At 42.8% G+C, this 26507-nt stretch overlaps 2 protein-coding genes across 3 annotated transcripts in view; both read left to right on the forward strand.

Annotated features, from left to right (window-relative positions):
* trip4 (thyroid hormone receptor interactor 4) overlaps positions 1-20143 on the forward strand; it is a 70867-nt gene extending 50724 nt beyond the window's left edge. The window contains exon 13 of the mRNA XM_017709818.2: positions 19278-20143. Within this exon, the coding sequence (XP_017565307.2) occupies positions 19278-19336 (59 nt within the window). The 3' untranslated portion in view covers positions 19337-20143. The remainder of the gene's footprint in view (positions 1-19277) is intronic.
* Positions 20144-24758: 4615 nt separating this feature from the next.
* The window catches only part of znf609b (zinc finger protein 609b), a 56406-nt gene continuing 54657 nt past the window's right edge, over positions 24759-26507 (forward strand). For both annotated transcript variants that reach the window (XM_017709816.2, XM_017709815.2), the window contains exon 1: positions 24759-25168. The gene's annotated coding sequence lies outside the window, so the exon portion shown is untranslated. The remainder of the gene's footprint in view (positions 25169-26507) is intronic.

The raw sequence follows: 26507 nt of genomic DNA on the forward strand, positions 1-26507 counted from the left end.
AAGTGGCAATGAGAGGAGTTGCTAAGATTTTGCAGGGCATTGTCCTCTCCTCCTTAGAAGGAATTCAATAACAAATGATCTCTCATTGATGGACTGAATGTGTGAAGCAGAGGTCACATCTATAGCAAAGCTGCCTGGTGTGCCTGTGAACTGCGGCATTGTGTGAAATCAGTGGGATGAATCGCCGTCGTGAATGGCGGCGAGCGGAGCCTCGCTCGGACTTTTTTTGCTTCACGCTACTTTTCCTGTTCTGGCGGGTGTGAAAGGGCCTTTAGAGAGTCCTCAAAGCTGTGTTGTGTTGCGCTTCGCTCTCTCCATGCATGCCATGAATATTGCATTAACACATTCCCCACCATATGTAGCCAGAGCAGGCTCGCTCCCGCTGTGAGCGCACTCTGCGTGCAGTGAGTCTTTCATGCACTGTTTCTGTGCATCGTTTAGCAGCTGCCAGGCTCGTAACCTGCCAGCAACAACAAGCCTATATAATATACAATAACTGTGGCAGGATACTGTGATGTTTGCAGATTGCACTGATTTTTTTTTTTCTTCACAACACACGTTGCTCCATGCTCTGGGCAACATTAATACATTGTGACAGGAAGTTCATCTTAAAGGGAGAAGAAACGGGCTGTTTTACAATGTCAATTTGACGTGACCTTGTTTTGAAGGTTGGGTTACAAACCCTGGTAAAGTCTTAGACATCACACCAGGCAGAACCCACAGCTGCAGAAAGATTCGCTTCACTGAGAACACTATGGTGGCTTCAGTTTCCTTTCCAGGTTTCATTTATGAGATTATAATGATATTCAACATGATGAGTTCTGTCAGCACGGGCCAATCGATTTTTATTCCTTCTCACTCATTAGAGTGAATGCAGGTTGTGGCCGGACCCTCGCCTCCCAGCGCTACCTGCTCCTTCCCGCCTCTTGACAAGTTGGGCTTTGGCTGCTTAACTTCTCCACAGTCTTTTATTGCACAGCAATTTTCTGTCCATTACCAGCGGGTAATGTGCACTCAGTTGCCACGTACTTATCTCTGCGCAGCGGACACTTCTGCTCGCGGAGCACTCCATAGCCTGGATGGCAGAACATCTCCTTAGGGAGCACTCTTTCACTCGAGTCAAACGAGTAGAGTACAATCTGCTGTCTCTCTGTTTATTATATTGTAATCTCTTCTGACATCATTTGTTAGACACGATTGTCGGCGCTGTTTCTTTGCAGAAAATCCGTGGTCGAGGGAGGCACTCTGGAAAACCGCAGCACAACAGTTGGGGGAGTGGAGAGGCTGTTGATGGGGGGAGGTTAGCTGAGGCCCCTGATTTCCTGATTTCTGTACCATCTCTGTCTGTTTTTCTCTCTCTCTCTCTCTCTCCTTGCTTGTTTGGCCAGCAGCCAAAAGCCTGGGCTGTTAAAGGGATGTGTTGCTTTGTGTGAGGCTTCAGATATGGCAGGAATTTCCCCTGAAGTCTGTGGCAATCAGGCCTGGCATGGCAGCCGATGCCTTTCTCTAATTATGCTCTCACCATCAAAGAGAAATCCACTTCAGCCTCTCAGCTCAAACATGGCTGCAGAGGCTGAACTTATGTCCTAGTTAAGCAGTCAAACAGCGTTTTGAAGCAAAGATGCAGCCCCAGATCGTGACTGCAGTAATTAGAGAGCTGATACGTTTATATTTGGAAATGTGTTCCTGCTTGTTGCTGGAAGGGGAAAGTCATTACTTTCCTCAGCTGTTCACCTGCAAGCTGATTGCCTGATCTGAAAGCGTTATGATGTAAACCCAGTGCATAATTTTGACACAGGCTAATGTAAGACTATAGATAAAAGTGAAACTGGGGTTCATTTGTTTACATAAGGTTTTATGTTCATTGCCTGCCACTGCGGTCCATGTTTGAGTCCCAGTGGCGCCATAAGCCATCAATGACCAGCGCCATGCTCTCATTGAGCAAGGGTCCCTCTGTCAATATAAGCAATACATCAGCAAGAGAACACATCTTATTTCTTTCATATACAGAAACATGCAGTTCATGGCTTTCTGCTGGTGTGTAGAGCTACTCAATATTTGTGTGTGGTCTGCAATTTGAAAACATGTCGAGCTGGGTTTTGTATGTTTTGAGGGAAAGGGATGCTTGAGCCTTTGCTTTTTATATTGGGACAAATTAGTAAAATAAAGGTCTACATTAATTGAATTCTGGGAGTTTAGCGTAGTAAAACCAATGAAAAATGGCAGAATTGCATTGTAAATGATGTTAATGTTGTTAACCATAGAATATGGAAATAGATGCTAGATTATAACAGTGCATTCTGTTGTATCTTATGGGTAAAAGTGACCCAAATCTGATGTTTTTCTAAGTGACTTGAAAATGTCTTGAAATGACCCACATACGCACATCCTACTCAGTAATGACACGTGAATTAATCATGTGCATCATCAGCACAAACTAACAAGCAGAACAAGCTTCACTGAGAACGTAATTAACTCTGATCAGCTCTCAGTTGGTCATTATTAAAAGTGAGACAAAGGAGTAAAAGGTGAGATGAGCTGCTTTTCCATCATTTACAGGCTTTAACTTCTCTTTGTCGCTGCTGCCAGAGTAACACTGAATGATGGTGCATGCGCAGTGGAAAAAAGCACATGAATTTGATTTGAGCATCACCTTAAGGTCACATGGCCAGGAATCAGATACGAATCCAATCTAAGACCACATATAAAAGTGGCATAGGTTGGATTTGAAAAGATCAGATTTGCATATCCACACGGCCCTGAAAACTGATCTGAGTCACATTAGGGCAGATAATTGGATTTGTTGCCAAGCTGGTAATATGAATGTAGCCACAACTTGCACATGCAGGAATACAGTCCTTACAACAATGTCGTAAGCACAGCTGTTGCTGTGGTTATGCTCAACATCCTTCGTTCTGGACAGTGAGCATTAGAAGCACAGGTGGTGTGTACAAATAAGCATAGTGCTTTCTAACAGAATCAAACCAGCAGCTATTCAAAATCACTTTTACTTCAAGGACATTATTTCAAACCAATGGAGCCTCAAAAAGATCAAGTGTTTTTATTGAGTATATCCAGTTTTGGCACTAAATGTGCTTCCCTTTGCCAGTGTTTTTCACAGCAGGAAAACTAAAGACACAGAGCTTGTTTTCTCTGTTTGAACAGCCTCCACGATTAAAGTAAACATTGGCGTTCACCATTTTTTACCCTTTTCTTTTTCTTGTTCAGCATGGTTCAGCTGTAGAGTCTAAATACTGCTGTAGCTCCTTGGTACGTTTAAACTACCTCATTCAATTTAGTGCAATACCTGCTCTCATGTAAATGCAATGATTTGCAAATCCTATATTTTTTCACAAAAGAACATAAAACACATATCAGATGTCTCATGAATAACATTAACTCATGTAGAACTTGATAACAGCAACGCATTAAAATATTGGGACAGGGCCATGTTTACCATTGTGTACCATCCCCTATTCTTTTGACAACAGTCTGTAAATGTCTGAGAAGTGAGGAGAGACCGCAAGAGTTGTCTGAATGGGAACATATGTTGTTCTAAAACCTCTATATGCTGTTCAGCATTGATGGTGCATTTCCAGATGTGTAAGCTGCCCACACCATAGGCCCACACCATCAGAGATGCAGGCTTGGTGCAGGGATGGTCCCTTCCTTCTTGAATTCGCAGGACATGGCATCCGTGGCCTCCAAAAAGAATTTCAAATTTTGATTCATCTGATCACAGTTTTCCATTTTGCCTCAGTCCACCTTAAATGAGCTCCGGCCTAGAGAAGACAGCAGCGTTTCTGGATCATGTTGACATCTTCTTTGCATTTTTTCCCAAGATTATACTTGGTGAATGGAGGAAGAGCAAAGTCATTGTACGGTGTAACTGCCTGTTCTGCTGTGCATATGACAATAAAGCTCTTGAATCTCTTGAATCTCTCTTGAATGATACAGCTTTCGCTTGCATTTGTGGATTGCACAACAAATTGGCTTCACAGACAGTGATTTCTGGAAGTGCTTCTGAGCCCATGCAGTGATTTCCAGTACAGAATCACGCCTGCTTTCAGTGCAGTATCGCCTGAGGGCCCAAAGATCACAAGCATCCAATATTGACTGTTGGCTTTGTCTCTTGTGTACAGGGATTTCTCCACATTTCACGGAATCTTTTGATGATATTATTGTCCTGTAGATGGTCTGATATCCAAAGTCTTCGCAATTTTACTTTGAGGAACATTATTATGAAGCATTCTGCAATTTTTAGACGTAGTTTTTCACAGATTGGTGAACCTCTGCCCTTAGCCTCTGAGCGACTCTGCCTCTCTAAAATGCTCTTTTTATACCCAGTCATGTGAGTTAGCTGCAAATTGCTCCTCCAGCTGTTGGTTTTTATTAGTACCACTTATTATTCCAGCCGTTTGTTGCCCCTGTCCAACTTTTTTGAGCTGTTGCTGCTTTCAAGTTCCAAATGAGTTAATGTTTTTCATAAAATGGTAAATTGTCGCACTTTCAACATCTGATGTGTGTTCTGTGTTCTGTTGTAAGTTTACGTGAAATTACGTCTTGCTACCATAATGCTGCGATTTTCTTCAGGATCAATAAAGTTCTGTCTAGCTGTCTATCCATTTGTCCACCCATCCATTTCTGGTTGTGCTGGTGTCTACTGTTTATCTTCCAAGTTCGAAGTAGCAGTTTTCATACGCATTTTGTTATAGCAAAGGAGTCTGTTAAACTTAAGTAAAGGTTGAGGACAGCTGCGATTATTTGATGGATACGACGGGTGGAGCTGTGTTTTTGCGCCAGGCCTAAGTCAAATGAAAAGTAAACGTTCGAAAAACAAATCCGGTCAAATCGGCCAGTAAATTGGATATTACACACTTTTTCCTGCAGTCTGAATGTAGTTTTGGTTTCCAACATACCCTTCAAAGAAAAGACAGGCCCACTTGGGTTATGCATACATATTCCACTTCCATGTGGTAATTGTCAGATCCTTATCTTTATGTGTAATATTTAGCTCAGTATCTCTGCCCTAGAGAATGTCGAGATAAAAACCATGGAAAAGCCATACAAATCTGCTGAATGCCTCATTGTGTGGGGTTGCTCTGTATAAGCCTGTGGAATAATTAGCTCTAGCTGTGTGCTTAGCATTTTTTTCTTCTTCTTCCTTTTTTCAGGGCTCTTTCTAAGCGGGCTGTTTGTATTTTTTTCGAAGAGGTGTGTTTACTATTTACACTCGGAGTGCTGTGTGTAGCCACCTCAGCTGAGGGTCAGACCTCTCAGCGGGATTATCTCTGAGTCTGATCTGCTCATTCCCTGCAGAGCAGCCGGCTCTGCTGTCTTTGTGCCATGCAGAGCGAGGTGGGGGATGGGCAGAGTGCTCACAAATACCCCACTCAAGCTCCTGTGCTTCTCTTTCCCCATGTATGGACTAGTCTTCTCTACACTGAAGAGGGCCTATGAGCTTATGTTTATGCCGGATTTGTCTGTGTCGCACTCCAGGATTGCAAATTCGACCGAGAAAAGGCGGCAGATAATGATCATAAGACTGAGAAAAGAACAGTTTGGTTTGATTTTCAATTCTTTTAAAGCACATATCACAGAAACTGTTAGAATTCAATAGTGAGACCATTTCTCTTTCAATCAGGTTTCGGATGCGTAAAACAGATTAATAAGGTTCTAACTCAGTCTCCATGGCAACCCCCCTTTAAGTTTATCTGCTTCTGTGTCTGTGTTTTCTTTGACTGTACTGTTTCAGCGCGTCCTAATTGTTTTTGACACGTTTACTCGTAGAAGTGGTGTCCACGTTGAGGTTTGCAGTGCACTCCACAGCTCTACAGATGGACTCTGTGAGTGTTAATGCTGTGTGGCATGAGATTGGCAGGCGTCCAGAGTTGCTCAGCGAGGCAGTGCCTGGTCTGCCCGGCGCTCTCTCTGCCTCGCGTCACTGTGTTTATTCTTCTCCACACTCCAGCGGAGCACCTGAGCTTCTGGAAAGCGCTCTAGCTTCAGCCCCAGCTGAGCCTCTCTCTCCGCACGCCGCGCCTTCAGTCACCGGCCGCTCTTCCTCTCCCCCAATCCCCCTCCCAAACCGCTTAGCCTTCCACCCTGGCACCCATTTTGATAATTATCGAGAGCAGCGTTTAATTCCGCTCTCTGTGCTCTGAGCCCTCGAGGAGCCAAGCTGACCTAGTTTCTATGTGAGCCCACATTCAGAGTCACTCCATAGGCTAAAACCAAGTACCCTGGGTCTTTGTTATGCCTTGTTAGCAAACAGCCTATCGTGTTCTGTCCTTGGATGCACTGGAAGTGGAGAACGTTCTCCTTAATTAACAGAGTAGATGTTGTCTTTATTTCTATGCAGCTACTTTAATCCTAGCAGCTGGTTAGCCTATGCCATAAAATCAGTATGCGTGCAACATGTTAACAAATCAGTCTTCCCTGCTTATTGCAGTTGTGCCAAGTAGCCTCTCAAGTATACTTGTGAAAGGCACCGATCCAGATCGCTAATTTCATCGCACGGAGCGGCTAATGCAGAATCGCTTTTGGAGAAGCTTTTAAAGCCATTACTTGCCTCTACTTTGTAGGGAACATTTTCCTGACGCAACTAATATCTCTGTCCTTCTCACACATATGCCCCGTAATGACACAGACCTCCATAAAAGCCTCTAGCAGCCCTGAACATTTGCAGCATTACGTTTAAAAAAAAAAAAAAAAAAGAAAATCAATCCATCCTGATGGCTGATAGGTAGTTCCCATTGTGGCTCTGAGCGGGGAAATTGGAGTTGGGGTGGGATAATTGATTAAGCATCAGGCTGCTTTTACAGATGATGGATTCAGCGAGTCTAACTGCTTACTTGTGCTGTTCTCTTTTTCGAGGTGGCAATCACTCCAGGGCCAGCCCCGTCCAGGCAAGAACGAGTAGCTGTAATTTAGAGCATGAGATGAGTAGCTCGTAGATTTAAAGGCTTTTAATTTTGTGAACGGAGGCATGCGGAGTGGATCTGTTTTCAGACAGCTCCTTGAGCCCTGAGAATCTCGCATTCCAGCCTTTGCTCTGAGCTTTCCCCCTGCTGTGGCTGTGATAAGATAAAAGGTTTGATGACAGTTTTGTGCGTTCACACTCGTAATCTGAGCTTGGATTGCAGCCACCCGAGTCTTTCCATTAGTGTGGCTTTATGATTGCTCAGGCTGATGTGCTCTGGAGTGCCTTATCCCCCTGTAACCCCGCTGCTGTTGGCGTGTGAGGCCGCGTAGTGCGGCCGCATACTCAGCAATTCCCTGTTGATACTTTGAGCAAAAGACTTTGGATTGAATTGTTAACCTTAATGTTTCGGCGCGTGTCACGACAGCCAACCATTTGTCATTGGGCCACCGCCTCCCCCCACCTCTCTATCAGGTTATCAGCTCTGTGAGAGTTTGGCTGGCTCAGGAGGAATGCTGGATCAGAGGCATGGAGCTATGGCTATGGTGCAGGCAGAACTGGCCAGCTGCACTTGAGTCGTGCTCATGGTTACTGGCTTTGCGTGCGTTTGGCAGGGGGATTGGTGGGTGGCGGAGGGGAGTCACGGCTGAATTTCCATTTTTATTAACAATCCTGTTACCTCTGTCAGGGAGACGGATGGACGGGAGCTGGTGGATCAATGTCACTCTCCCTCCAGCATGCCACGGAGTGTGCGTGAGCATGCGCTTAACTGCTTCCTGCCCTTCCCTACACTGCCTGTGCCCAGGGGGAGTACTACACTGAGGGCTCCTTCTTGTTGCTCACTATCCTTCCCAGCCTCTTATCACAGGAAAAGCAGTGTTTGTCAAATACTACACTGTGGAGGGTTTTTTTTTTCCTGGAGCTCTAGCTCCCTGTGGTAAGCTTGTTCGTAGAATTCTTGCATTAATGCTCAGCTTATACTGCTGTACGTTATAATTCCTCTCAGAAAGCTCAGCGCTGAAACAGAACCAGACAGAACAGCAGCAAGAGGAAAAGTGTGTGAGCATTGCTCCCCAGCTGCTTTTGATGTTTATGCCAGTAAGAGTCCCAGCTATAGATATACCCACTAGGAAACTACTAGGATTTGCATATACCCACGTACAACGCACAATGAGGTGTAAGAGATTTACATATTTGGCCATTACTGCCATTGTGTGTAACATTTTCAACAAAAAACCGTCTTAAAAATTAACACTAAAACCCATCCATGATGAACTCCCTCATTCTGTGTTGAGCTGGATTAGAAAAGGAAAGCAAGACAAAATTAGAAATGCATTCACACTGGCATTACCAGGACCTGGGATTGATAGAAGCTCTACTACTTCGAAGTCTGCTAGAAGTCTCCCATATTATCAAAGTTTGCCAAAAAACACTCTTTCCCTCTCCTCCATAGCAGTAAGAAAATCTGAGGGGGGAACTTTCATAGTCTTTTATGGTTCACATTAACATTAATGTTAGCAGCCCATAACTATTTTGCCTGCGTTCTTAAAAAAAGATGGTTCTCCAAGGGTTTTTTGGTACAGAAAATGATTCTTTGTAGAGCCAGTAACACTCAAAGAACCCCTTGTGAAACGGTTCTTCAGATTGATGGAGAATTGAATGATGTTATATAGAACTTTCAGTAACGCTTTACCGTAGGCTGCTGTTCTTAAGGCTACATGACATCTACATAAGCTTGCTAAGACAACTGACTTAACCCTACATAACTGTTTATAAATGCTTATTCCAGCAGGCAGACTTGCTGTAAAGGTTAAATTTATCAATTTTGATCAAAGTTGGCTAAAGTAGCCTTTAAGACAGATGACGTCCGTTGGAATAAGCATTTATAAACATTTACATAGGGTTATGTCAGTTGTCATGACAAGCTTATTTAAGGGTCATGTAGCCTTATGAACAGAACCCTACAGTTAAGTGTTAGCGAACTTTCTTGAAAAGAGTTCCATGTAGCACCAAATAAGGTCCTCTTCTTGTTACGATGTCAAGCTTGTTACAGTAGAACCTTTTTTGGTGCTATATGAAACCCTATATACAACACGTTCTCCATCAGTCTGAAGAACTCTTTTTCAATGTAAATCATGCAAAGGGTTCTTTGAGTGTTCATGGTTCTGTATAGAACCATTTTCTGTACTAGGAGACCCTTGAAGTGTGTAGCCTTAAAGGCTATTACTAAATTTGCCCCTTCATCAATAGATAGGTGTGTAGAAGATGTAGCAATACTGGATTTAATGATTTGGTTCTAAGTATTTATTTCGATGGCTAAGTCTTCTAGCTGTGTTGCTGTTTTAGCTAGGCTAGCCTTAGTAAGCATGATTGTGGGGTCCCTCTTTTGTCTTGGGTGAAAATGATTTAATTTTGAATTGAATATTGAATAATGAACGTTGAATGTTGAAATGTCATTTTGTTTGCCTGTAATAATGATGTGCTACTTCTAGGCCTGTCACAATTACTGCATAATTGCCTGATCACTTACTTGAGCTGATTGTATTTATTTGTGCTGACTACAGCATTAGCATTAGCATTCACAGTCTTTTTTTTATGTTGCAACAAACAAAATATGAATTGAGTCTAGTTGTATCACTTGTTTGCAATGGTGATGGACAGGTTGACAGATGAGGTCAGGCAGGAGGCTCCATGGACCATGATGTTTGCAGATCACATTGTAATCTGTGGTGAGAGTAGAGAGCAGGTGGAAGAGAATCTGGAGAGGTGGAGGTTTGCACTGGAGAGGAGAGGAATGAAGGTCAGTAGAGACAAGACGGAATACATGTGTGTGAATGAGAGGGAGGCAGGTGGAAAGGTGAAGATGCAAGGAGTAGAGGTCGTAAAGGTGGATGATATCTTGGGTCAACCATCCAGAGCAATGGACAGTGTAGAAAAGAGGTGAAGAAGAGGGTGCAGGCAGGATGGAGTGGGTGGAGACGGATGTCAGGGCTGATGTCTGACAGAAGGATAGCAGCAAGAGTGAAAGGGAAGGTTTACAAGACATTACTGCGTCCTGCTATGATGTATGGTTTGGAGACTGTGGCTCTGTCTAAAAGACAGGAGGCTGAGCTGGAGGTGGCGGAGATGAAGATACTGAGATTTTCATTGGGAGTGACAAGGATGGACAAGCTTAGAAATGAGCAGATCAGAGGGACAGTGAAGGTGGAGCAGTTTGGAGCTAAAGCCAGAGAGGCGAGGTTGAGATGGTTTGGACATGTGTTGAGGAGGAATAGTGGATATATTGGGCAAAGAATGTTGGAGATGGAGCTACCAGGTAGAAGGAGAAGAGGTAGACCTCAGAGAAGGTTTTTGGATGTAGTGAAGGTGGACATGGAGATGGTTGGTGTGAAAGTAGAGGAGGCAGTGGATAGGGCAAGATGGAGGCAGATGATCTGCTGTGGCGACCCCTAAAGGGAGCAGCCGAAAGAAGAAGAAGTCTAGTTGTATCACTTACAAATCGCTGTTGTCAGATCAATACCTTGATAACCTTACAGGAGAAGGAAAATACATACTTTACTTTTAATGCAAGTCAATAGAGCCAGACCAGAAGTCATTTTGAACAATTTCTTTTGGTCAATCCATCATGACATTTACACATAATGTAAAGAGTAGCATCCAATGGAAAAATGGAGATATGAGGTTTTGTTCCAACAGCAGTGAAATAAATAAATAAAAGAAAGCAGAAAATGCGTTTGTTGGGCCATGTTGTGGCTATAACGAATTAACTAAAAACTATGGAAAAACTAACAGGTGCTGTAACATGTTTGGAGGGCAGTGAGTAGTATTTGTTTATTTGAGCTTAAGTTGTGTCTGTTATTGGTTGGGGAGCTGAAAGAAAACCTAAAATATAAATATTTTATTTAAAAATGTAGGCTGAAGTAGGCCTTATACACATATATATGATGGGTTTAGCACATCATAATAAACCCACTACTTCAGACTAGTCTCCAACATTGCCGGAGCCCATCTCTAGTGATCTCTCAGACTACAGTGGCAGCACGTAGATCAAACGGTGCTGGGTTTAGCGAGATCCGTGAGTTAACAGCCAGCGGTGGGTGGAGACATCACAGGCTCTCCTGAGACCTAGCTGAGGAGGAGGGATGCTGCTGCTGCCGCTGCTCCTGAATGCTGAATGCTAAGTGTGTTGGGGTCTGCTCCCAGGCAGAGAGCATACCACGAGTGTGTTTAGAAGGCAAAGCCCCACAAGCTTGCTCCGTTTCCTGCCTGCACGCACAGCACTCATAAACAGTTACAGTGTGTACAATCCATATTTCCATCTGCATGCATTGGCAGGCATGCCATGTTTTTCCTCCCTCTCCCTGCACTGCCGTATCTGGCTCTTCTCCTTATCCACTCTACTACTCTGGTGGATGGTTTGCTTGCTTACTCATTCAGGCACGCACACACACACTCATCCACAAACCTGCACTCACAGATGTCTCCATTTGCCCTTGCAGCAGGGAAGCTTCAACTGGCCTTCCCCCCAGAGAACAGATTTGCACTTGAGCTGACCGTTAAACAAGCCTCTGCAGTGCTGCCGCGAGAGAGGCCCAGCACAAAGGGGCGGCTCGTGACCCCTTAGCCCCAGGAGCAGTGCAAACGCCTGGGAGTGAGAGAGACAGAAAGAGAGAGAGAGAGACAGCACTGGAGCTTTAAGATTCTCATCGAGCTGTCAGCGCTGACACATTTCTCCCTCTGCTCTGCTGCACAGATATGCAAATCTGGCCTCTTCAAAATGCAGCACACTAGATCAGCCTCAATTTATTCCTTTGCCTCTCTCTTGTGCTCTCTCATTCACTCGCCCGCTCGATCTGCTTCCCTCTCTCTCTAAGCCGCCAATGTTCCTGGCTCTGCTGCTAATGAAGATTTTCTCCTCCTGCCTCCCCCTCAGAGGGGGAAGAATAGAATAAAGAGCTAACCAGTGTGTGAGTGTGGGGGAGCGGCCATGTACTCGAGTGTTCTCATTAATGAATGATAATGGAGCCATCATATCTCATGTAAAGAGGGCTGTGACTAATTGTGCTTCACTGTTCTCGCCGAGGATCTGCATGATCTCAACCTCCAGAAGCCTTAGCGGAACCTCACGGGCCACAGCTCGTGCTCAGAAATTCTTCAGTGTCCACTTTCCTACCTCTTATTTACATATTATAGAGGTTTGTTGCTGTTCTTCAAGTTCTGTCTTTCCAAGTAGGTGATTATTAAGCAGAAAAAACCTTTGTAACCTGTTTGTGCCACTCAGCTCATAGTTTGTTATTGGATATCTTCTGTTACCCATTGTGTTTCTTGTCCATTATCTAACTGCAAGGATGTCTTTCCTGAGCTGGGGAGCTGTGTAAGCTCAGCGGTGCTTCAGTATAAAGCCTGTCATGGCTCCAGCAGTAGCCCTGGATCCCTGTTTCGCTCCAGGCTTTTTCTCTGACGGAGAGGCGGGGTGATTAATTGTCTCGGAGGGAACAGTTGCAGGAATTATTAATGGCTGCAGGATTAATCTGTTTTCTCTGTTTGGCCCATTAGTATGGGCGACCCTGGTGGCTGGGAGATTTTTCTCCTGGTGCGCAGCCTTCCCGGCAAGTCTGTGGGCTGGTGGACATGGAGGGCTTCCTTTCAGTCTCCGTGGAAAATACCCAACCTCAGTTGGCTGCTTCAGCAAGCCCTAAACTCTGTGTGGCAGGTGGAATTGATTAATGTCATAGTGTATTAGGGACAGTGCTATAAACCCACCGTGTCCCTGTTTCAAAGGTCCAAGCACTGCTGTTGCTCTTGCATGCCTGGTCGGACGTGTATGTGTGTGAAGCGGGGAGAGTGCCTGAAACTGCGAATGTACTAGGACTTGTTGAGGTGTTTCAGGGCTCTGCAAAAACAGCCTGTGGGAAGCCTCAGAGCTTTCGTTTCAGTCAAGCCCTGCAGCAAAAGGAAGGAATCCAGCATGACTAAACCAGCCAAGGCTCTCGCATCCTATTAGGGCCTGACTGGTATGAAGTGTTTGTCAATACCAATACCAGTTTTAAGATACTGAAAATGCTGACTATATGTAGTACTTCCTGAAATATATAAATGCAAACACATTTATTTTTCAGATGTTTCTGAGGAGACTATATATAAGGTAAGTGCATAAGGTGAAAGGAAGGGGAAAATTAGTGAGTTTCCAAACTGAAGTTCAAAAAACTATTAAAAGATACAGAGAAAGTGGAAGAACTCTGGAAGACCTGGTAGATCACCGAAACTGTCATTAGATGTACTTAAAGTACTTTAAGCTTTCATCTTTGAGAGAAATTCAAGCTTCACTCTTGCTTTAGATCTGAAAAAAACAGGTTTCTGTCCGTCCATCCATCCACTGTGAGAAGACAACTCTGCGCCATGGGTCTGAAAGGATGTGAAGCAGCCAAGAAGTCATTATTAAGAAAAGGAAAAGGCCAAAAAGAACAAAGAGTGCAAATCAAATGTCGGAGCTGCTGTTATTTCTTCACATTCCCATTTCTTCTTTTTACCCCTACCCCTTGTTTCCGAGTGTCACCCTAAGCCCTTGGAACAGAGTTACAAGGAATAGTGGCTGAAATCTTGCAGTACGAAATGGGACACTCAAATAATAATAATAAAAAAACATTACTTCATTGAGAGCTTCAAGCGCTGCTCTGTAGGCGACCTAGTCTGTCTTCAGTGATAGCAGAGGAGGGTAAAGTTCAGCTCCTTACTGATGGGCTTTAGTTACATTTAGGGCATCATATGCCTTCAAAGAGGGGCCATAAGACAATTATTTATTATCACCCACCACTAAATCTTTGGTGATGCAAAGATGAAGTCAGCTTCTTGTTTGAATTTTCCTGTTCCACCTTAAATGGAGCAGCAGTTACATTCTGGTGCTTCAGGCGTCAGAACTGCCCGACTATTTAAGATGGAACGGGAAATTTAGCTAGCTAGCTACCAAGACATTAGAATACTATTACCGATTTTTTATGCTCTATGTTTGGAGTGAGTCTCTGAAAAACCTCTGTTTGGAGGGCCATGCAGCCCTAACACTTTGCCCTAACCCTCTATCTCAACGAAAATTGGAACACACTACCCCTAGACGTGAACATGCAAAACCGAGGGCTAAGGGCTAAGTGGTAGGGGAAAGGGGTGAAATGGGACTGGGCTTTAATATTAGAAGGTCAGCTTAACATTATATCTGTTGGACTACTCAGCTTCCCATCCAGACATCTGTGCTTATTGAAATGACAATCAAGGAGCAGCGAGAGTCAACAAGCAACATACCACCCAAAGTGCTCTCTTCACAGTAAGATTGGGGAAAGCCAAAGGGACCCTCAACGGTCTTTGGCTCTGCCTTTACTCCGCTGGACGTTATCCATGATTAAAGCATCTCTGTCAGAGTCCACAGCTTGGCTTTGAGGCATTTCATTCATTTGTAATTGCACCCCACAGTTGCACAAACTCCGTAATCTCAGGAAAGCCTTTCTCTGCTGGGTTCATTCTCTGTGTTCTTATTACATTCCAATTCCCAGTCATTTGTTCAAGCCCAACTTAACTCATTAACATGGCTAATACCACTCAAACCTAATCACTGGGCTCCAGCTGTCTGGGTGTATTACTGCCTCAGACTGTGTGTGCCTGAGTGTCTCTCCTTCCTCTGTCCTTCACTGCTCATGTCTGCCAGAACTGCCTTTTGCAAACTGACACGATGTGACAATGTAATAAAAACTGGGAACTGTTCCCCCCTTGAGCACGACTATTGGACCTTATCCCAGCAAAACCTTATACCGTGAGTCTGAAGTCTGTCATAGACATATGGAAGAAATCTCTTTCTTTGTGTGAATTCAAGTTAAATTGTGAATGTATGCTTGAGTTACGGAGAGGAGTGTTAAGGTTTCACAGTGCACCACAGTGACAGAATTTATGGTTCCATACTGTGAATGTTTTTACCATTGTGATACAGAACTGGCCATATGCTATGATATTATTTATAAAATGTTAAAGGGCAGTGTGAATGACATCTGGACGTTTGGACACACCTTCCTATTTTGCTCTCTGTCAGGGATCTGGCTTAATAATTACCATTTGTCGTGGCGTAATCAAGGGCAGGTCAATCACGGAAGGACGGTCTGAAAATTTGTAACATTAGCAAAGCTAATATTAATGTTATTATACTTGTGTTACTAATCACATGGAAGAAATTATAGCTAGCTAGCTAGAACGTTTTCCGGACTAGGATTATAAACGTTTAAAAAGAACCCTTTTAATGCCTGCTGGGCTGGCCTCTAACAAAAATTGGAACTTTAGAAAAAGCTCCAGTTATTTCAGTGTGAATGTGTTTATAACATCAGCCCCTCTCCTCCCCGTCCACTGTGCTGCACCAAGACAGCCAGTTTTGGTTATTGACAGTGGTTTTCACAAGAAATAGCAGATGAGAACCAGTTCGATTGTTTCAAATGAGTTTTTTGGTGCATATTGGCATCGTTCCACCCTTTATAGGGAGCTATCCTAGTTACCTATCTAATTACTGCAATTAGTGTTGGCTAATTTTAAGCTTTGTGCTAGTTAATGCTAATGTCTTGGCATACATCTGTCACTGCCCCAACACTTCTCTGGAGAAAACACTCTTGTCTACCCTCATAAACTGTCAAATCAAAGCTTGATAACATGCTTCTGTAATTTCTTTGAAACTCTTTTTATCCCCATAAGGGTGAAAGATACTAAGCCAGGGACTTGCTAACACAGGCACTGGCCTTTAGTACCTTTTGTTTAAAAGCACTGAACTTTTTAAGGTTTGTTTTATCTGATGGTGCATATATTTTAACTCTGAGTACTTTGATATGCTTGAAGATCTCAGCTCAGCTTCTTTTTCTTACTCATTTTTAATGACGACATAATCGTTTACGAGCGATGATGTTAAACGGAAAAGCAATTAGAGCTTGAGACAAGATTTCTTTTGGTTACCTATCCTGGTTACATGATAATAATGTAACCTAATGGTCTCTGACTCTGTTACAAATCAAAAAAAGAATTTGTCACTTCTTTGACACCTTAATTAAGTGTTATTGTGAGGATGCATGTTTGTTGGGGGTGGGGATGGGCGTAGATTATTCAGTCATTATACACCAAGCGCATATTCTTCATAGCACTACGTTTCCATTCCTTGTTCATATTACTGTGACATCTTTCATTATGGATCATTTGATTTTATTGACGTTTCTACACGAGCAAGCGCTTTAATTTTCATATGCAAAAAAGAGAAACACACATACACACATCCACCCTCCTGCACATGCTCAGCTGGTTTCAGTGCCATTCTTTGATACTCTGTTGTCCTTGTATGTGTGGGGAGCTTTAAAGGGAGGCTGGAGTTCCTACGTGTGAACTGCAGGCTGGGGGGGAGGGGCAGGTGGGGCCGATGATGAAGTACCAGCAGTTGCGCGGACACACTGCGCCCATTATTGGGCTGGCTCCCTAGCTGCAGTATGGGTAATAAACTGCTCCACAGCAGCCCCCAAACAGAGCAGCAATCAATGGGAAATTATCTTGCCAGATCGATGTCTGGGCTCTTAGAAGTTGCCTCGGCAGCCAATGCAGAATACTGGGACTCAGCAGCTCAGCACCAGCCTCAGCAAACCTGCATCTGCTATTCGCTTGCAATCAGCTTGCGTTCATGCAGCCTGGCTCTTTAGCGCTCATTTGTAGCAAACGCTTGTCATCCCTCGAATATTGGATGTTTATTGCATCCACTGGCATTGTCTTATGTCTCTCCCTGAGTACACAGGCTTGAGCCAAATTGAAAAGAATTGTCTTTGCTCAGGCTTGGCTCAGCACCAAGTAAGGGATGCACTCTTTTGCTTTCTTTTACAGTTGCTTCTATGAAGGCCACGTACATCTGGAAAGACAGATTCCTTGAGCGCGCCCTCCTGATTTGTTTGCTCTGCAAACATATCTGATTTCTCCTGTCATCTCTGGCAGCATGAGTTTCTCTGCTCAGACTGTGCTGTGTCTTGCCAGCGTGCTTTGAAAATCGTGACGGAATGGTTGGAGGAAAGTGCTCGCAGACAGCTTGTTTATGTTCTCCTCGCCAGAAGCACCAAGCTCAGCCTTAATGAGACGAGACAGATAAAAAGAAAACAGCTGATGAGCACTGCTGCATTTAACGTACATCGTGCTCTCAGACTCCAGCCTCGACCGGCTAATTACTGTCGTCAGTGCTAACCGTTCGTTTGAAGCCAGAGGTGGCTGGATGCGTTAGCCGTAAATTGAGGCTCGCCGAACTCCTCTCCTTTCTGCCAAGGCGGCCAATGTAAATTGAAGGTGGAATTGAGAGTCTGCCGCTCCGGAATAGGAGCTGATGCTTGCTAGATCGGCCTCATAACCCTTGTTATTGATTCAGTTCCCACAGTCCGAAAGATAAAGGCTGTCGAAGCGATGGTGCAGGCTGCTCCGGGCCACCATTATACAGCTTTCCTAGGCGCGCAGACCCTGCAGGGCCAGACGGCTCGCTCGGTTGAAGCTGGCTGCCTGACGACATCTGAGGATCCCAGCACGGATCACATTAACTGGCCTTTGTGCTCTGGAGCAGAAATGCCTCCAGGGTCCTTAAGGTTAACAGCTAGATAACAACTGCTTTTGCTGTTAATTGCATTTCAGGATTTGATAGGTGTAAGTAAACATATGGAGAGCTTGTTTGTTTGGCACAGTTGGATATTGGAAAATTGGAGCTCTTTATCTGTCGCTGGGATCAATCAGCCCAGTAATAGCATCTTATGTTTCTCTGTCAGCGAAAAATTAGTTTCCCAGGCTGCTTGCGTTTGACTGATGGAAAATATCTTGCACACATATTGTCGAGAGTTTAGGTACTATGTCCGCTTGAGTGGACATACTTCGATCATGTTTAAAAGTAAGCCTGAATAATCAAGTATATAAGCCATTGTACTATGGCCATTTGGACAGATGCGTCAATGATGCATCCATGTTTTCAGAGTACATCAAAAATGATTGAGCCAAGTTTCATGAGAGCTAGGCTTCATTCTTGGTGATGCCACCATGTGATAGAGATCGATCTACAGTACTGTGCAAAAGTCGGAGACCACCCTTCATTTATTTAATTTCCAGACAAAACTGCCACTTGATGGAAGAAAACCTTGTATCTCCAAAATGACAACTTTACAGGAGAAAGAGAAAACCTGCTTTACTTTTAATGTAAGTCAATGAAACCAGACTTTTTTTTCCAAGTCATTTTGGGTCATTTCTGTTGGTCCATTATTCATGAAATTTACATACAATGTAAAGGACTATGGATATTTTCAAATAATGTCAAAAACTGAAAATACACAGAAGCCTCAAAAACTCAAAAAACTAATAAAATATTAACATTTTTCACTATGTGACGTATCCACCCATTGTCTTTATTACAGCTTTCATTCTTTCAGGAAACTATGGGAGGCTTTTAGTTTTTCTGAGAAATCTTCAGGGAAATTTTTCCACACCTCAAGTTCAGTCTTAGAAGTTGGTTGTAATTTCAAACATATTCAGTGATATTGAGATTTGAGCTCTGGTGTCGTCAGTCCATTGTACTGAGAACACCAGCAGCTACTTTGTTTGCACTTTTTCTTTTGATTGTTTATTTGCTTTTCTCAGGAACAGTTTCTTGACAGTCACTCATCTGTTCAGACTCATAGCATGGAGTTGGAAGATTGGCTGCTTGTTGATTTTTTTCAGATCTGAAGAAAGATAAAAACTGATCAAAAAGAAAAAGAGAAAGTTTTAAGTACTGTTTATCTGATGGTGACAGTTTTGGTGAATCCACTAGGACTTGCAAATTTGTCAAGAGCCTTAATTTCTCGAATTTTTTTTAACATTTTTTTAACTATTTTTTTTTTTCTTTCTGACTTTCCTCGTATGCCAGTGGATTGTTTTATGTCTAATCTCAGAAATATCTACTGAAAAATGAAAAGCTTGGGCTCAATGGCTGTTTTGACTTTAAATAAACAATGGTCTCTGACATTTGCACAGTACTGTAGATTTGGGTAAACCCAATTTTTTCGTCTGCTTATGTCAAAGTCAGGTCAAAGAACCTTTAGCTAGATTTGATTATGACATGGGAACCTTCATCTTTTAAACTTAGCTTGGTTGGGTTGGTTGCGATTCAATCAGCCATCAAAAATTGTGGACGACCAACTTAGGATTGTTTGATTTGCAAGGTTCATGATGTCCTTCTTGCTAAACAGAGCCATCTGTGGATGGGAAGCTTTTTATGTTGACACACTGAGCTTTGAAAGGGTTGCTGAGCTTTGAACCATCACTAACCTCCGCCTGTCTCACACATTCTCTCACGCAGGGAAGCTGGAGAGTCAGATTCACCAAAGTGCCAAGAAGGGGTTAATGCAGCCAGCCTGACCTCAACAAAGCAGTGTGGGGCAAGAGGCTAGAGGAACAGAGTTTCCAGCCAATGGATGCCTTATGCCGGCCGTGTCATGCTGCAGTGAGATTCAACATGGAACACTGCTTCACACAGGACATAGTGACAGTCATAAATCTCTAACCAGAAATCTACCAGAAATTTCTGGCTTAATTCCATAATTTTGTTGCAATATACTGCATTTTTTTCTGCAAGAAAACATTTGTGCTTGTTTACACAAGAGAAATTGTAGATTAAAACACCCCAAATTCATTGATTTCAGAGATTTCCGTGTAGTTATTTACACATCTTCCCCCTTATTTTTGACTGAACAACCCCATAAAAGAATTTCTCAGCAGATTTGAGACTGAAAAAGCAGGAGCCGCTTGACTGAGCATGGAATGTCCTGCTTTCTAAAGACCTGATTGTGCTGCAGAGCCATATTGGAGCTGCCCTTGTGATTTGGACCACAATGGCTGTCAGAGGCAGAGACACTCAGGTTTTGGACAAGCTCCCCTTAAAGTGATTGAGGAGCCTCTTCGTGACACAAGCATCTCTACACCAGAAAGAGCAAACAACTGTGCCAAATGGCTCCCGGTAATGGCCGGCTTCAGGATGGGAACAATGGCACAAAAGCGTAGGCTGTGAGTGATTTTTTTTTTTTTTTTTTTTTTTTTTCCCTAGACCAACGAGAGCATCAATAATTAAGTTTTTCTTGTATAACGTCTTTCCTCGCCAACTACATCCATGCAGTACAAAGTGGCAGAATGTCTACACTCATTCCTCTAATAAACGATCAGATTTAACATCTGTTGTTTTGTTTTCCAGTTCATTATGTAGAAATCAACAACGTAGGTTTTCTCCTTAGAAAATAACGAGGTAAATTAATCAGTAGTTAGCAATAATCAGTAAGGAGTCTAAGGAGAACTAAAATGTCACAACTTGTGTTTGAAATGAACAGACCACATATCAGGTGCAGATGTTTGGGTGTGAGGCAAAGAACCTTCACATAATGTTGGAAAAACCCCTAATTTGGTACAGCACCTTCGTTATGTGGGCGTCCTTTACTTCACACTCACTTGTCTCATTTACGGAAATGGTTCCATCAAGTGAAAGCTTTTTCTAGGGAGCCAGAATTGGTTAAGGCATCGTGCCAAAGGTTTTGGGAAGAACCCTCAAATTGGTATAGAATTTATAAGACCTTTAAAATGCTCTTCCCTTCCTTTTTCAAACATGGAACCAAAAGAGATTCCCTTGGTCAAAGAGCCCTGTGGCACCTTTTCTTTTAAGAGCGTACTGTGCTGGCTGTATAATGCTGGACAACATATCAATCAGCATTTATTGATAAATACTATTGTACCAACAAATATTAAAGGTTAGTAACAGTAGAGTGGGGCATCAATGGATAGCAGAGCTCAATCACACATTCATCATGACTGTTCATTATTTTGGCTTATTGCAGTGATTCAACATTACCTGTTACAATTCCGAATTCTACTTAAGGTTTAGATTAATGAGAAAACTCTCCCTTGAATTAAGCCAGAGACCACCTAATCAGACCCCAGTCATCACCACCAACCACCTCCAGAGTGCAGGAACACTTCTTTGTATTCCAACACAAAAGACCTCTTTACAGATGCGTGCTTGAGTTTACAGATGCAGAACAATGTCAGCTTTCAAATTTCTGTTCCACAGTGCCGTTGACACCAACGCCAAGACCTGTGGGTGCACTTTCCTATGTCTGGTCATCAAATCCTCAGGCCAGGCTTGAAGTCAAATGCGTTTTTTTCTTCTTTTTTTAATTCAACGCATTCTTCTGCTTGTTTAAACAAACAGCACAGGCCATTAAATGCGCGATTCAGCCGCGTGAAGGATCTAACTAGCTCATGAAAAGGCCTGCTTTTTGCATCTGAATGAGGCGGCAGTTAAAGAAAGGTCGAGGCTGTGGATGAAATAGCAGCAGCAGGTCTTCCTGTTCTTAGTCAGCAGTTCCCTTGCAGGCATTTCCCCCCTCATGCCTGCTGCTCAACATGCTTCAGTCTGTTAACCCTGAATAAAAGTGAGTCCAAATGAGCATACCTGTGGCTATAGACAAGAGGCGGCCAGGCAGACCGCCCGAGTATAAAGAGAATGACCTCTACTGTCGGCAGACCTACAGGAGTTTAATGTGCCTTGTTGGTTGAAGATTCAAGGAATGGACATGGCAGCTTAGTGGAAATGAGCAGATTGTAGTAGATGGTTCGGGTCCTTTAAGTGTCCGGCAAAGTTTTGGCTCTGGCCTGAGCTGATTGCTTCCATCAGGTGCGTAACTCGTCATTTTTCTCATCAGGTTGGGTGTAATGTATTGACCCTGTATCTATTAAATATCAGTGGTGGCACAAAAAAACATGCGTCATATAATTTAACTGATTACATTATTTCACATTTTGAAGAACAGAATTCATAATATCTACATTTTAAGACATTTTGATAGAAAACCTTTGAAAAAAAAATCAAAAGTAAAATGTGAGGCTGAGGACAGACCCCAGCCAAATTACGTTCTGTTGATTGGTGATGAAAAGCAGTTGTCTGCATGTTTTCAAGCGCAATTTCTATTTATTTGCTAAACGTAACATATAAATATATGAAATATAAAAACTGCTGTAACGTTCGCGCATCCCATGTTATGGTAAAGTCTCCTTTCCTTTGAAATGTAATCCGGTTTTTACTTCTAGTATCCATTTTTCAGATGGACGTTCAGCACATCTGCCTTTGATGCATGACATGTCGAGCTTAAGCTCGGTCACAAAGATGCAAAACTTAATTGAAAGCTCTCTTAGTTTCTCTGCTCATCACAAATATAAAACATTGACTGACCCATTTCACGGCTAAGCTCTGTAGGCCCTGCTGGGTGGCTTATTTTGCACCTAATGGCTGAGGGTAGCCATTAGCCTCTTGCTGAGCAAGCAAAGGTGAGTAAGTAGGGCCATTTAAGCTGGAGTAACAGACTGGTCCACTTTTAGATTTGGGCAAAATCCAAACATATTTCTGACAGACGTTTATTATGAGCTTGTAGAATGAACTCCCTGTCAACATAGCACACCAAAGAAGGCTTGACTGGGCTTGATTTGAACGTGATAAGAAAGGCTCTGCTGCCTTAAGACTGCTCTGTTGGTCGTCAGTCAGCTGTGATTTTAGGGGTGTTCCTGCTATCAACCTGCTTCTCCTCATGTATGTGAAAAGGGCTCAGGCTTGTTGGAGCTCTCTGTGGGAAAACAAGCCTCTTGGTAGCTCTAGCCAGCCCAAGCCCGCTGTCTCCGTTTGTTACTGAGATGATTCCTTTCTCTCGACTCAAAGGCAACATTATCATATCCTAGTTTCCAGGGAAACCAGAACAGAAAAAAATGCCTTCTTGTCAACTTGCTTGGCACAGCCAAGGTTATCTATGGGACCATATGTCAAGCGTTGTGTTAGACTGACACACATTTCCTTTCAAATCTTCTTTATTTCCACTCCTGAGGTGTTTCACAAGTGTCAGTTTACAGTAGCATTACTGAGCGTTCTTTTAGTTGCAGGTTGATAATCGAATTCATTGAATGGTAAAGATAAAATTGTGCCACTTCACAAGAAATTGGCAGCTGGTGTTCTCAACCCAGTACATTACATTTTCAATAAAACATCACTTGATTCACAGCTTCCTGAAGAACATACAGTTGGTTGTGAAAGTTTGGGTGCCCCGGTCAACGTTTTTGTTGATTATGTAAGTGAAAAAAAGTGAACATCCTCTACAGGGAACACATTTCTGTACACTTTAAGGCACAATTACTGTTTATGTGCTGAGTTTGACGTTAGGGGGGGAAAACACTAAGATAAGGTAAGAAAAACTTTATTGTCCTTTTAAGTTTGCATGAAATGGAAATTTGTCTTTGGCAATTTGGCAGTCTGGCACAGAAATATGTACATAGGAACTTAAAAACACAGCACCAGTGCACATGAACTATGTAGGGGGTTATTTATTATGTCCTTCAGAATGCTCACAGCAGTGGGCACAAATTATTTTTTTTGTACCCATTCTTTCTAGCTATTGGGACCTTAAGTCTCCTGTCCGATGGCAGCGACTGGAATGATGAATGAAGGGGGTGGGTAGAAAACGTGGGATGTAGAAACGTGACAGCAATTTTTATATTTTATATTATATGTTACATTCAGCAAATAAATAGAAATTGTTCTTGAAAATATGCAGAAAACCGTTGTTTTTCACTTAGAAAATCCAAAAAATCGTAATTTTACTGGGGTGTTAACATCTTTCTCGTTTCCCTTCTTTTTATCTGAGGTCTTTTGTGACCCACACATTTGACTTTTTTTTTTATAGGTTTTCTATCAAAACTACTGGAAATGCAGATATTATAAATTCCGTTCTTCAAAATATGAAATAATCAGTCAAATGATATAATCCGTAGTTTTTTGTGCCGCTGCTGTTTTGATATTAACTAGACCTATTTATATTTGGCCGATACATGACTTTTGGGGCTGGTTCCCCAAAAACAGATTAGGCCTAAGCCTTTTAAAAAATGGCTCTTTAGTAAAGGGAATCGTTCTATTTAGAAGTTCTATAGGAACCATTTCCATGCAGAAATGGTTCTTTGCATGGTGGAAAGCTCTCCAGATTGACCGAAAATGTGTTCTATATGGTTTTATATATACGGTTTACATATATTTATATATTTATTATATGTAAAAACCAAAAAGGTTCTTCTATTGTCACAAGCTTGATATTGTACCATTAGCAGAACCCTTTTTAGTGCCATATAGAACCACTTACAGAAAGATTCTATCTAGAGCCATATACACATGCTCTATCAATCTGAAGAACCATTTCACCATGCAAAGAATCATTTAAGCGTGAAAGTATTCTATAGAGAATCATTCTCTTTACTAAAGAACCCATAAAGAACTATTTCTTTAAGAGCTTAGGCTCTTAATGTCTGGGAAACTGGCTCTAAATGTCATGAATCCATTTAGATGGAAAAATATCAGACACATCTTTGTTAAACATGATATAAAGAATAACCAAAGCAACATCAGTGCAGCCACTGGGGTACTAAAGCCCAGAAATTAGGCATGAACTTGTAGCTTAAACTGAGAAAAATCATTACTGCTAAAAAGATCTCATCACTTTTTTCCTCACGCACAGCGGCCTTAATAAGTTCAAATACTTTGATATTAGTAGCTCATGATATCCAACAATACATTTCAGAGAGGGGCTGGTTGACTACTGGCCGTGTGGTGTGTACTAGAGGAAGCCCAAGGTTGGAGGAGGCGCGGAGTGGCGTAGTCCAGTTTCCGCCTCTTAGTGCTCACCCTCCTCCAATCCACACGGATTCTTCTCCTGGATTTCGTGGCGCTCCACGCCGCCGTTTAGCTACATTGTATCCCCACAGAGCTGAAAGGGACGGAGGAGCCGAGCAGAGCCGAACCTCCGGGAGAGACTGAAAAGGACAGAAAACATATACAAATGACTTAAATTCCTCGAAAGTAAGTCCAGGGAGAAAAAGGGGGCGCGATGTTGGATCTATCTCCTCGTCAGAGTCGGAAAAGCAGCGTGTGATTCCAGCGCGAGATCGAGGTTCGAGCTGCCATGCAGGTTTCAGCCAACGTTTCCATTTTTGAACGGGATCCTAGAGCGTGATGGCTGCGGTCCAGCGAATTGCTGGCCTTCCCTTTCTCTAGTTGCTGGATGTCTTGGGAGTATCGTGTGGCTCGTGTTTTTGGGGTTTTTTTTAACGAAACGGTTCCTACCTTCATCTATGGAATGTACATAAGTGTTCCCTGGAGAGGAGTTTGCGAGCGGGGTGAGTAAAGTCTGAATTCAGCGGTAGCATTTATTTATTTATTTACTCGTATTTTATTAATTATTTTTTTTGTCGCTGGCACGCCAGTTATTTATTCGTGGAGCTCTTCAAAGCTCGGCAGGCTGCTAGGCTCCAGCTAGCGTTGCTCCCGAGTCAGATAGAGATTTACTTTATGAAGCTAGCCTGCCTGCTAGCTAACAGAGCTAACAGTGTCTGCTTAGTACAATTGCTTGCACATGTTACGTTCTGGTTTCAATCTTGGACCAGTCCGGAATTCGGACTCTTGGCGTTTTTAAAAAGTTGGGCGTAAATATGTAGTTAAACGCCAAGTCTTACTGCATGAACTGTGAGAGTTTGTCCGAAGTTTTTTTTAATTTTGCGGTTTATTGTGTAGCTAGCAGGTAGCATTTGAAGCACCGCTACAACAATAATGTGTAACTTGGCTAGCTAGCTAGTTAGCTAGCTTGGCTAACATCAGACTGGTCGAGTTTGGTGGCGAGTTTGTTTACGGATGGTGGAGGATTGATTTCAAAGTGATAAGTGGGGAAAACAAGGAATGGCTGACGTTTAAAAAGAAGTGTAACGCTTTCTTGAACATCTCTATGTGCTAAACTATTACCTCAGCGAGCAAACTGTCACGTTTATAGCAGTTGTAGGTTAGTGAGTTTACTAACTGACGTAGTTTGCGGTTCTGTTCGTGTTTCTGGTTGGACACAAACGTTAGATAGCTGGGTTAGCTACTGTGTGTAACGTCCATCAAAAAAATCTACTTTAACCTCCACTCTGTCGCTTATTTGGCTAAGACTAAGATTGGCACAGTAACTTTAGTACATATAGTAAGAGCTGGCATGGCTAGCTAGTAGTTTTTGAGTTGTTAACCCACTCCATTTTTAGGCTTTGTTTTGCACCTTAAAGGAAACCGTGAGATTCTTTAAGGGCTGTTCAGTTTATCGCGTATCGAGATGTCGATTAGTGCCTCTACTGTTGGGTAATCAGGTCACAGTTGGTTAATTCAGTATTGTAACTAGAATGCAACTTGTGTAACTAGAATGCAACTTCTTTCAATAGTTTCAGGTTACAGCTAGCATTAAAGGGTAACTCCACCGATATTGAAAAAGATTCAATGGTTCACATGTCAACGGTATCACTTGGAGAGGTGTGAAGGATTGTTCACAGTGGTGGTGATGGGTACCAGACGTCTGAGGAGTTGAGTGCTCCTAAAAGCTCCCTCACAGAAGGTGATTACACTAAATGGTTATGAACACTCAGCCTAATGTGTGAAACGTTGTTTAATAATAATTAAATTCATTCACCGTGGAGGGATACATGAAGGTTGTGC

Source organism: Pygocentrus nattereri, chromosome 15, assembly GCF_015220715.1.
Source record: "Pygocentrus nattereri isolate fPygNat1 chromosome 15, fPygNat1.pri, whole genome shotgun sequence".
In the NCBI taxonomy this organism is placed as follows: Eukaryota; Metazoa; Chordata; class Actinopteri; order Characiformes; family Serrasalmidae; genus Pygocentrus; species Pygocentrus nattereri.